Here is a 12,538-nt window from a genome sequence, read left to right as displayed (position 1 = left end):
TTTTTTTTTTTTTTTAACAGATTGAAAGTAATAACGGAGACAGTGGAATAACTAGAGTAATTACTAGAGTAATTGGTTATCCATAGGCCAAACAACAAAGCAAAAAACAAAACAAAAAAAAACTCTTGACCAAAACCTTGCACCTTATACAAAAATTAATTCAAAATAGATCATAGATCTAAAGGTAAAAAGGAAACTAGAAAATCTTTGGGACCTAAGATTCTCAGACTTGAACTAAAAGCCTGATACATAAAAAGAAAACTTGATAAAAAGAACCTCAACAAAATTAAGTTTTGCTCTGTGAAAGACACTGTTAAGAGGATGAAAAGGCAAGTTACAGATTAAGAGAAAATATTTGTGGACTACACAAAGGACTTTTATCTAGAATACATGAAAAACTCCCAAAACTCTACATTTTAAATAAACAGACTAATTAGGAAATGGGCAAAATCTATCAGCAAAAATTTTGTCAAAAATGATAGGCAGATGGAAAAAACGTGAAAAATTGTTTAACATCGTTAGCCAATTAGGGAAATGCAAATTATAACATGATGAAATGAAATACATATCTATTAAAATGTCTAAAATTGTAGAGGTTTCCTAAAAACATAGTGACCTAAATAATTTTAAGTCCACGTGCCTAAGCTAAGAGGACTAAGAACAACAGAAAAATCTTTTCAAGATAAAGAAATTGATTGTATAAGATTAATACTAATAATTGTATTTATGTTAGCTAACATTATATAATACTTATTCTAAATCTAAAAGCCTGTATTAGCTATAAACTTTGACAATATTGCAAGCATTTTAAATAAATACTTTTTTTTTTTTAAATACCAGCTTTTATTTGTCATCTATGTGAATATATCCTTATGGGGTGAGTTGATTCTGCATGGCATAGTTCTTCAATTGAAAAGTTGATATAAAAAAATGAAACATTTTTATAAGAAGTAAAATAACCTTCTAATTCATAATCCTAATTCCTTTATCCTAACACAATTGTTTTCATTTTCCCATTTTATCTTCTAGTCCAACACATGCTCATTTATTTTTGGCATATTTTTAATCACAATATAAATGCCAATAAACATTCTAAAATGTAGTGTTATTGGCGGAATTTTGTCACTCCTCCAAATTCATATACTGAAGTCCTAATCTGTATTTGGAGAATATAACTGTATTTGGAGTTAGGGTCCTTAAAGAAATAAATTTAAGTGGGTGGGCTCTAATTTAATGTGATTGGTGTTCCTTTTAAAAAAGAGGAAATTTGGAAACAGACCTTTACAGAGGGAGGAGTCTTGAAGACACAGGAAGAAGATGGCCATTTACGAGCCGAGAGGAGAGGCCTGGAACAGATCCATCCTTCATGGCCCTCAGAAGATACCAACCCTGCTGATACCTTGATCTCAGACTTTTTAACCTCTGGAACTGTGAAAAAAAATCAATCTCTGTTGCTTACCAAAGTACCAGCCTGTGGTACTTTGTTACAGCAGCCCTAACAAATTAATAAATATCATGAACCACATGCACATTGCACAGCATTATTCCAGATACTTTAAAAGATTTGCACATTAAAATTTAGGTCTAAAATCAAAGTCCAAAACAGAAACAGTATTCCTAGAAAAGGCATTGCTTAATATTTTCTTGCTGACAAAGTATGTTGATTTTGAATAGCAGATATAAATGAAATATTTCCTACCACTCTAATTAGAGTGGCTTTCTCTTTATGTAATCAAGATTTTTAAGTTCAAATGTTCATAGATTAGGTTTTCTTAAACCAGAGCACACCTATTTTAATAAGAGAAATTTCAGGGAAAAATTATTTTTAGTGTAGAATCACCACACTAAAGGTAGAATATTTTAAGTGTATAATCAATTTGCTTCCATTCCCAAAGTACCTATTGATTGAATAGTTCTTGGACTTTTAAAATTCAAGTTTTGAATTAGGCTTAGAAATGTAGTCCACATTTTTCATAAAATTGAAGGAATTAGGGATAGAATAGGCTTATTTGCTTATCGTATTTAAAATGTTTGCTTCTTTTGCTTGTGTGTTTTTATTGCCTTATCTAGTCTGACATTAAATAATCTGGGGCTCAAAATGCTTGCTATAAAGTGAAGGGTAAGGTAAGACAAAAGAAATATTTAGGATATTCAACTAGTATATCAGAAAACTACTTAGAAGTTTTGCTCAATAATGACTTTACTCATTTGGTAAGTGTGTATTGAGCTCCTGTTATTTCAAGGACATCATGGTAGAAATTATGGATGGAATAAAAAATAAGTAAGATATTAAAATAAAATAACTTTCAGTCTAATAGTAGATCATATGTATACATATGATCAGTGCAGTAAAAATTGTGTAAATTGGTGCAAGTTCCAGGAAGATCTAGGTCACTTCCAGATTGGGTCAGAAAAGATTTCCAGGCAGTGGTAGCATATGAGCAGTGGCAGGCCAAATGAATGAAGTTAGGAGGACCTTCTTCATGGGGGTGCCGAGACAGGGGAAACACAAGGTGGATACAATGACCAGAATAGGTTAACCTGGTGGAGATCATAACTTCTGAACTCCAAATTGGGACACATGACTGACAGATACGAAGTTGTAGGATGATGAAGGTAGGATTGAATATTTGATACCAGGATTGCCAAACAACAAGGGATGTGTAATTTGCCAAGGGTGAGTTAATTCACCTTCTTTGAGTTTACTCTCCTAATTCCATGTTAGAAACACAGCTCCTGTTAGTTTGGAAATCTTGCTGTACTTTTCCATGTGTTAGAATATATTTCACAAATAAATTTGTATTGCAGATTCTTATTCTTTTAATGTCAGATAGAAAGTCATGTTGACATGAGTAGTTATTTTAGAGACAGATAGTAGTGTACACTTACAGAGTCAGCCTGCTAACCTAAGCAGTATCATTCTGGCAAATGAAAAATAGGTGCCAGCATGTGCAGTGTCATTCTGACTTAAACATAGACAGATATGATTAGGATATGGTACAATTTATTCAGCATAAGGAGCCACCTTTATGGATACAGAAATACCCAAGACTTTTTAGGCGTGAAGAAAAACTGCAACCTCCATATTTCTTAAAACTCTCTTCTTTTTAAAATTTTATGCACTAGTGTGTTAGCAGTTTTCCTCATACAAATGGGTGCATATCCATAAGTATTTAGAAGCATATAGTTATTTGTAGGAAAAAGATTCCCATATAAAGTAATCATTGGAATATAGTAGAACCTTGCTTATTTGGTTTCTGCCAATTTATTTCTCCAGGTTTTCCATTTTTTAAAATTAATTTATTTGAGAGAGAGAGCACGGGTGGGGTGAGGGGCAGAGGGAGAAGTGGACTCCCTGCCGAGCAGGGAGGCCAATGTGGGGCTTGATCCCAGGACTTCGGGATCATGACCTGAGCTGAAGGTAGATGCTTAACCAGCTGAGCCACCCAGGTGCTTCACCAGGTTTTGCATTTTGAGCATTAATTAAAAGTGAAGAAGTGCCAGGCCCCTTGTGCTCATGCCCTAGATCTGTCTTAAAGGTCATGTTTTCTTCCAGACATACTACTTCACCCACAGAAAGACATTTTTCTTGTCTCTCTTTAGACCACATTCCTAATCATATTCATCACCATCCTTTAAGGCATGTTCTCATCTCTGTACTCTGTCTAGCCTACCACTTTACTTCTCTGTAACCACTTACTAGCCATATTGCTTCTGCTGGCATGTCTGTTTTATGGATCTCTGATTCTGGTTTTCACTCGCCCCTGTGGCTGCTATTTCTGCTGTGGTGGCTCCAAGACCAAGCCAAACTCTTCTGATACCCAGTCAGATGCTAGACCCATCACATGGCCCAGGATAAGCTAACCAAGGAAGGGGATGCCAAATGAACTATCTGAAAAAACAGACTGTCCAGATTTTCACATAGATCACATCCTCATCAATTCAAATTAATAGTGATTGTACAAATTTTGCAGTATTTTATCATTATTGTGTAGTTCTTTAAATATTTTAATACTGCTTTAAGACAGTAGTGCTGGAGAGACTATTAAGGGAGAGCTTGATAATTATTCTGAAGGATAATATGCTCCATGCATTTCTTACAAAATTATATAAAATTAGTACATTTAAATCTACATAATGCTATGAAGGCATATTTTTATTAAGCTTAATCTGAGTAGGTAGAATAATGACAAGTGATTGCTATAATGAAATTCTGGTCTCATTTGGAGGGCACAGAGTATTATTAGAGTCATTAAGATATATTAACTAATACTTTCTGCCCATAAATTTATTAGTTTTAGACACTGCATCCTTTTATTCCTCTCCATCCCTACTGCCTTTCTTCATAATTTGTATAGAATGTACCCTAGTTACTCTCCTAGAAATGCCACCCAACAGCTCATGCTAGCAAATTTAAATTTACTTTTCAGAATCATGTTGCCAAGAAAACAATTTAATTTCAATAAAACTCAGGACATTATGCAGATATTGTGTTATTCATTTATGTGAGTATTTGAAAAGCAAGACAGATTGCCATTTAATACAATTTAAAGGCTAAACTACTAAAAGTTTTCATGCATCATTTAGCAATATAATCCTTTTTCTTATTTCTTTTTTCAGAATAACTACTAAATTTAAATTCTTTGGTTAGGTGTCATTATGCTGACAGAAAAGTCATCTTGACTTTCAACTATTAATTTTCTAAAAGGAAATAATCATTCTTTGGGGAAATGATTTATGATTCAATTTTGTCTATTTGTAAACTTTGAATTTTCCTTACAGAAATAGAGATACTAAAGAAAAGTTTGACAGTGTCCCAGAGAAATAAGATATGCCTTGAAGAGGAAATGAAAAATCTGAAATTGTTGTCAGATGCAGCCATATTGAGGTCTCAGCAGATTCAGACATCCAAACAACAGGAAGTAAACTTGCAAACCAGATGCCATGACTTGCAAAAAGAAGTACTAGGTAAAAGAGAATTATTTTTTGCTGTTGTTAGCAACTAGCCGTAATAAAGAAATGTCTAAATTTTTATTTCTCTTATAAATAATCTTGCTTTAATTAGTTCGTGTTGCAAATATGACTAATTACTAGTAACTATGTCCATAACTGTGTCTGTGATCAATGTTTATGATCTTCCCTTCCCATTCTGCTATTTAGAGTGATGAGACTTAAGTGAATATACTCTTTCATTTTCCCAAATGAAAATATTAAAAATTGTGTTTTGGGCACCTTGAGCAAAGTTTTAAATTTCTACCCCAGAGGAATAAGTGTCTTGGCACTAAGGCTATGGAATTTGCACTTTTCCATAAAGGCAGTAGGAATCATGGAAAATTGGTAGTCAGCAGAATGATATAATGCAAGCAGTGTTTTAGCAAAATTAAGCTATTAGCAGTGATTGGAGGTGTTCCAAACATCAAGCAATTGGATCTAGGTAGCCATTTAGAAAATATCTTTGCTGGTAACCCAGGCCTAGACTAACTGTAAGAATATTAAATAGAAAGGGAACTAACATTTTTTCAGTCCTAATATGCACTATGTACAAATTACTTCTGTCAGTTCCCACAGTGACCATGAAAAACGGGTATAATTATCCCATCTTGCAGAGGAATCAAGGCCTAGAAAGGTAACATGCCTGTTTTCACAAAGCTGGTAAATGGCAGGGAGTGAAAGCAAACCTAGTGAGATTCCAAGATTTGTGCTTGTCCCAGTATGTCTGTCTCTGTGGTCCTCTCTATGGCCACAATGGGAAAGCTAAGATAGAGTCAGGATTGAGCCGACTACTCAGGACTAGGGAGATGAACACCTGACTGAGTAGCCAGGGAGAGAAGGAAGTCACAAAGGACTCTGAACCTCTTTTCTTGGGAGTATTAAATAATGGGAACATATCACAGACTAGGAAATCTGGAAAGAAACTGGTGTTGGAATGGAAAATAAGGACTCATTACATGAACTTGGAGCAGATATCAGATATTTTAATTTTCCCTTCTGTGGATTTAATCTATTTGTAGATTTTGCCAATTTTCTATTGCATTATTGGAATTTTCCTTGATAATTTTTAAAAGCAGTTTGTAAGTATAGTAATTATAATTTATATTCATTTTTTTCTAATGTATAATTTGTCTATTGACTTTTTATGGTAAATTTCACCATATCAAAGATTTTCATTTTGATATGATGAAATTACTGTCTTTTATTATTTCTGGTTAGTTTTGGTTCAAATAGTGCCTCCCATTCTTAAATTGTACAGATAGTCTCCTGAGTTTTCCTACATTTAAGTCATTAATACATGTAATTTTTATTTTTTACATGGTGTGAGATGTGGGGGTCTAGTTTTATTCTTTGCAAATGGGTAACCAGTTCTATCAGTATTATATATTAAATAATCCATCCTTTCCACTGAATAGAACTATCATCTGTCATATGTTAAAATTTTATATATGCTAGCATTGATTACTGTGTTCTCTCTTCTGTTCCACTAATTTATTAAATATACCACTAATACATATTCATTTGAATATAGTGACTTAATAGCATATTCTCATAGCTGGTAAGTCTTTTCTCTCACCACTGTTCTTTTTAAATATATATTTGGAGGAGTTATTCTTTGATTTGAACTTTTTAAGATCCTTTATTTACTAATTACTAATAATCCAAAGACTCTAAATAGATACCTAGTAAAGTTCTTCTCTTCCAGTTTATACTTTTATTACATATTCACTAGCAGTTATTCTTCCACATAAACATTAAGGTAATTCATTTAATTCTAATCCCAACAGGGATTCTAGCTGGAATTGCATTATATATATATTCTAAGTTTCGGAGAATTGACATTTTAGTGACAGTCTTTTTAATATTATCAAAGTCTTCTCATTCAAGAATATAATATGTCCTTTTGTACCTTTAAATTTATTTATTTTTAAATGATTTCATTGTTTTACTTGAATATGTTTCTTTGCCATTCTTGTTAAATTTATGACTATCACGTTTTTGCATCTACTATAAATTGACTATTTTCTATATTTTAGCTTCTTGATATTTGTTTTTTTGTTTTGTTGTTGTTGTTTGGTGCAAAAAGGTGTTTTTATTATAGCATAGGGACAGGACCATGGGCAGAAAGAGCTGCACTGGGATTGTGAGGTGTAACTTGTTATATACCTTTTAGTTAGTGGGAGTTAGGGATAGTCTCTAAGGAATTTGTGCATGTTAAAAGCAAGGTCTCCAGGATCTTGAAGGGCTAGCTATTGTTAAGATAAGTTTGCTTTTAGTCTTCAGTGAAACATCAGCAGTAAGGCAGCCATGAGTTCCTTGAGGAATGTCACACTCTGCCTGTCTCAGGGATTTATCTGCAGGCTGAACATTGTTAAGGAGACTGTTTTAGCTGCATTTCTCTTGCCTTTGTTCTCATCATTTATCCCCTGAACAGTTTTGACCCTTAAGTTTTTAAGGTTGCTGAGGGTGAAAGGTTTTATCCTCTGTAACTTTTTCTGGATGAATATGGACATAGAGTTGTCCCTACCTAGTGGTCAACATTAGTCAGTTGGGGATGTAGGAGTTATGAAAGGCAGAGACAGCTGAATCCAAGGTACACAACATATATGAATCTCCTTGAGTAGAAAGGATCATCTGTCAGCTTGAAGTTATGGCACTGAAAGAGTCTTGGCACCAGGTGGAGAGACATTGGGAAAAACAGCAAAACATGATTAAAATTATTATGAGAAAAAGAAGCCCAATAAAGAGACCTTTGATAGTTGACTAAAATCCTCCTCCAGTCCAGGAATTTAACCAATTATTAAAGGAGAGGGAGGGATTGTTTAAAATGGCAATTTGAATATTTATATCTTTTAGCAATTCTGTTACATTTTTGTGATAATCTGGAATATATACATAGCATTCTGTTTTTATGATGGCACATGTTCACCCTGTGTAGCACTTAAAGTATCTAATGCCATTTTATTTTGGAGAACTGTTTTATGAATGAGTTATTTCAGTGTTTAATAACGTGATGCTATTTTGAGAGTCACTTAAGGCCTTAGTTGTGGAGCAGGTGGTATTAGCCATCATATAGACTGTTTTGTTTAGCAAGCAATCAGATAATTAATAAGAGGCCCTTTTATGGAAACAAAAGAAAGATATAGGTTAGTGGTTGAAGCAAATTACAAACTCAGTGTCTGAGTCTCCACTACTGCCAGTGAGAAGAGTTTCAGATGTCAGGTTTGAAACATCCTCAGACAGACTGGGATCAGGCAGTGGGAATCAGATGAATTTTTCTGGTTTGTAATTTAAATGTCTCTGGTGATCCTTTTGAATGGCCCATAATGCAACAGGCACAAAGATTGTCTATACATGACTTTTGTGGCAATTTCTTTGAAGCTACCCTCAAGTTGTCCAGCATCAGTTTTCAGGGCTTTAGGAAAAAGAGCAGTTTTAATTAAGAGAATGGGAGAAGATCAGATATCTTGGTATTTGTTGATAGAATAAAGAAAGGCTATTGTTTTTTGTGTATTTGTCTTATATCCGTCAACTTTATAAAATCCTCATATTAATTCTAGTAGTTTTTTACTAGTAGCTCTTGGATTTTCTAGTTCTACAATTATATAATGTGCTCTAACTCCCCTGATAAAGAGTTCATCTATTTTTTCCAGTGTTTATATCTGTTATTTTATTTTCTTGTCTTGTTCATATCTTTTTAAATTCCTTTGAACTGAGACTGTATTAAATAATAATGATGACATTGAGCATCCACATCTACTTCCTGATTTTAATTGAAATTATTTGGTGTTTTGCCACTTGGAATTATATTTGATGTTTTTGGTGAATATTTATTTTTAATCAACTGTTTTACTCCTATTCCAATATCACTTAGATGTTTTATATGAAATGCTTTTGGATTTTGTTAAACGCCTTTCAGCATTTATATAATAGTATTTTTTTTCCCCTTTAACAAACTGGTAAAATAGATTAGTATTATTGAATTTCCTGATATTGAAGCATCTTTGGTCTCATGGAATAAGCCCTACATCATTTACTTTTTAAATATATCATTTGCTACATGGTTATATTTTATTTATAACTTTGGTACATGTATATTAATAAGTGGGATTGGTTTATACATTTTTCTTTATTGGGGGCACTAATTTTATAAGAGTTTTGCATTAAAATTAAGTGAATATCATAAACACTCTTATTTTTAAATATTTTCTCTATCTGTGGCTAGGCCTGGTTTCTGATTTTTAATCTTGTTTACTTTTGTTTTATCTTTTATAATTTATCAAGCTTGCAAAGCCTTTATTTTTAGTCTTTTCAAAGAGCTAGACTGTATTTTTTTATGCTTTCCATTACTTTTATTTTCCATAACATTACTTTTTACTTCTATGTTTATTAATTTCCTATTCCTAGTTTCTTTTTGTTTTGTTTGTATGTTTTTAATTTTCAGACTTCTGAAGGGCGTACTTAGTTCTTTTCTCATTTTTTTTGTTTAATAATAGACATTTAATGGAATAAGTTTTCCTCTGAGTAAAATTTTCTCTATGTCATATTTTTAATATGAATTACTCTCCTTTTAAGCGCTGTCTAAATACTCTGTAATTTCTAATTTTTTTCTTTGGTGAAAGGGTTATCTAGGAGTATATTAATTTCTAAGTATAATTATTTGGGGAAGGGGGTACTTTCTTATTCTTTCTATAACTTGGGGGTATTCTGACTAAATAATATGACTTACACGACCTTTTTGAATTTGTTAAGCTTTCCTTTATGTTGTATACATGATCAAGTGTTATAAATGTTCCTTAGAAATATAAAATGTAATTCTCAGCTGGATGAATATAAGTATATCTCAGCTAAATGTAGGATTCTTGGGTTCTTTTTTCTCTGTAGACTATAGATGCTCTGACTTCTAGCTTTCAGTGCTACAAATGAGAAGTCTACTGTAGCTCTGATCCTTTTTCTTTTAAAGGTAATTCATTCTTTTTCCTGAAAGCTTCTTAGATTTTTCTTTCTTTTGTTTTTTCTCTTTTTTTCATTGGACTTCAGTTGGCTCACTCATAATCCCTGGTTCATGACACATATGTACTGGCTAGGACTTCATGTATAATCTTGAATAGAAGAGAAATAGTGGGCATCCTTGTCTCATTCACAGTTTTACAAAAATACAGAATAATTTTGGGGGTTAAGCAGAAATTATAATGAATGTAAAATATCTAAAGAATGACATTAAAAGCACTATAAATCAAAACTCACGGGATACACCCAAAGAGGTGTTTCGAGGGAGATGCATAGCTTTAAACAGTCATGTAAGAAGGAAAGAACAAGCTCAAAGAATGTAGAAGAAAAAAAAATAATAAGAGCAGCAGTCAGTGAAATAGAAAACAAAGAGATGATAAAGAAGATCAGCAAAATAAAGCATTGGGATTTTTTTAAACCAGCTAAGTAGACCTTTGGCAAGTTTGATCAGAAGATGAGAGAAAACACAAATGAAAAATATAAGCAGTGACTACAGATAAAGAGTAAAAAAATAAAATGGAAGTGGATGCTGTTAACAACCTTACGCTAACAACTTTGAAATCTTAAATGAAGTAGACATACTATTAGAGAACTATATCTTACCAAGACTTACTCAAAACAATTAAATGGTCCTATAACTATTAAAGGAATTGGAGCAATGTCTTGTCACAGAGAAAAGACCATATTTTTTTACAGGTAAGTTCTACCAACTTTCAAAGAACAAAAGATCTTAATTTTATACAGTATTTTCTAAACTACTGAAAACTGGGGACTATTTCCCAGCTCAATCTACAAGGCCAAGGCAACACGGTTACCAAAATCAGACAAAGATGTTAAAAGAAAGGAATATTATAGGCCTATTTATATTATGAATGTCAATGTAACAATTTCAACTGTATGATATTTTTAAAAAGATTTTGAATCACCTGAGTCTGTTACCTATTTATAAAATTAAATAAAGTTAAAAATAAAATAAAACTCTGAATGCCACGCTACTTAGGAGGGCAAATTTAAGACACATTTGCTAAAATATGCATTAAACACTTATAAATAACTTTCTTCAAAGTGCAAGGTTTTGGGGCACCTGGGTGGCCCAATTGGTTGAGCATCCGACTCCTGGTTTTGGCTCAGGTCGTGATTTCAGGGTTGTGAGATTGAGCCCTGCATCAGGCTCTGCACTCAGTGTGGAGTCTGCTTGAGCCTCTCTCCCTCTCCCTCTGCCCCTGCCCCCTGCCCTCGTTCCCCACGCCAACCCTCCTTATCTTAAAAAAAAAAATGCAAGTTTTCCTTCAAAACAAAGATTATCATTCTTGCCTCTCTTTCATTTCATCCTTTTAATTTGGCTTAGAAAATAAGCAGTTTCTTTGAATATTATGATTTCTTAGAAGAACAGCAAAACATTAGAGAATATGATATCTTATATTCTTTTAAGAAACTATAACGTATATATTACCTGCTTCCCCCACCTCCTCCTCTGGTCCTGAATACTGGTTGATCTTGGAATGAATTCTCATTACTTCTGTTGCTTGGTGTCAGTTGTTCTTGGGTCAAATCTTGGGAAAAATATATTTTAAAAATAGTCTGAAAACTAAGAACCATGTTTGGCCACCTAGCCCTAGCATATTTGGAATATGTTATTATAGGAGTGTGTTGCAGTTGTAAAAAATGGCCGTGTATATTTTTAGAACAGGATAGCAAATTCAGATGGTGAATCAGATTTTAAGGTAAGGATCATTTTTAACAAATGGGGAAAAGCAAAATTATGTGGTAAGTGGTATAGGGATAACTAAAACAAAATAAATACTCCAAAATCAACCTCAAAATAAGTAAGAAAAAAAATAACAGGAAAAACTATTACCAAAGTAAGTATACACAACTTACCCAAATCATGGAGGGATAAAGCAACATTTTATAGGTTAAGATAGACAGATTTTGCCTATAAAAAATATAAAATCTCTGACTGTAAAAACGCCAAACAACCTAAAAATAAAAGATGGACAAAAGATGTGCATAGATGGTATGCAAAGAGTAACTATCCATACCATATAAAGAGTTTATTTAACTATGTGTGAAAACTCCCAAGACCCCAAGCAGGCAAATGGTTGAAAAACAGAAACAAGCACAGGAAATATAATAAACACAAAATGCTTGATCACTAATAAACAAAAAAATTCACCTTTTTAAAAATTAGTACAAAGACTTCAGTGATGAATTTCCCTTCATTTGATGACAAAAATTATGTATTTTTATAACCCGCAGAAATGTTTGTGATCAAGTAATCTCCTTCTTGAGAATCTATGCTTGGGAAATAACAGAAGAGGAAAAATTATTTTTATGTAAAGATCATATTTTTAATAGTGAATGATTGGAAACACTTTTTCTGTAACATTAATGAAATGGGTAATAAATGATCATATGCCATCACCTAGAACATTATTCAAATTTTTAAAATGACAGTATGAACACGGAGTATCAACATGGGAAATACTATAATTGTAATATTACATAGCAAAAGAACTCACAATTGTATGTAACT

General features: G+C 32.7%; 1 protein-coding gene across 1 annotated transcript in view; it reads left to right on the top strand.

The window, feature by feature from the left end:
• The window catches only part of LEKR1 (leucine, glutamate and lysine rich 1), a 169,509-nt gene that overhangs the window by 81,586 nt on the left and 75,385 nt on the right, over nucleotides 1-12,538 (top strand). Inside the window, exon 6 of the mRNA XM_008706784.2 lies at nucleotides 4,783-4,968. Within this exon, the coding sequence (XP_008705006.1) occupies nucleotides 4,783-4,968 (186 nt within the window). The remainder of the gene's footprint in view (nucleotides 1-4,782; nucleotides 4,969-12,538) is intronic.

Source organism: Ursus maritimus, unplaced genomic scaffold, assembly GCF_017311325.1.
Source record: "Ursus maritimus isolate PB19 unplaced genomic scaffold, ASM1731132v1 scaffold_20, whole genome shotgun sequence".
Lineage (NCBI taxonomy): Eukaryota > Metazoa > Chordata > Mammalia > Carnivora > Ursidae > Ursus > Ursus maritimus.
This window is presented reverse-complemented; position numbering and strand designations above follow the sequence as displayed.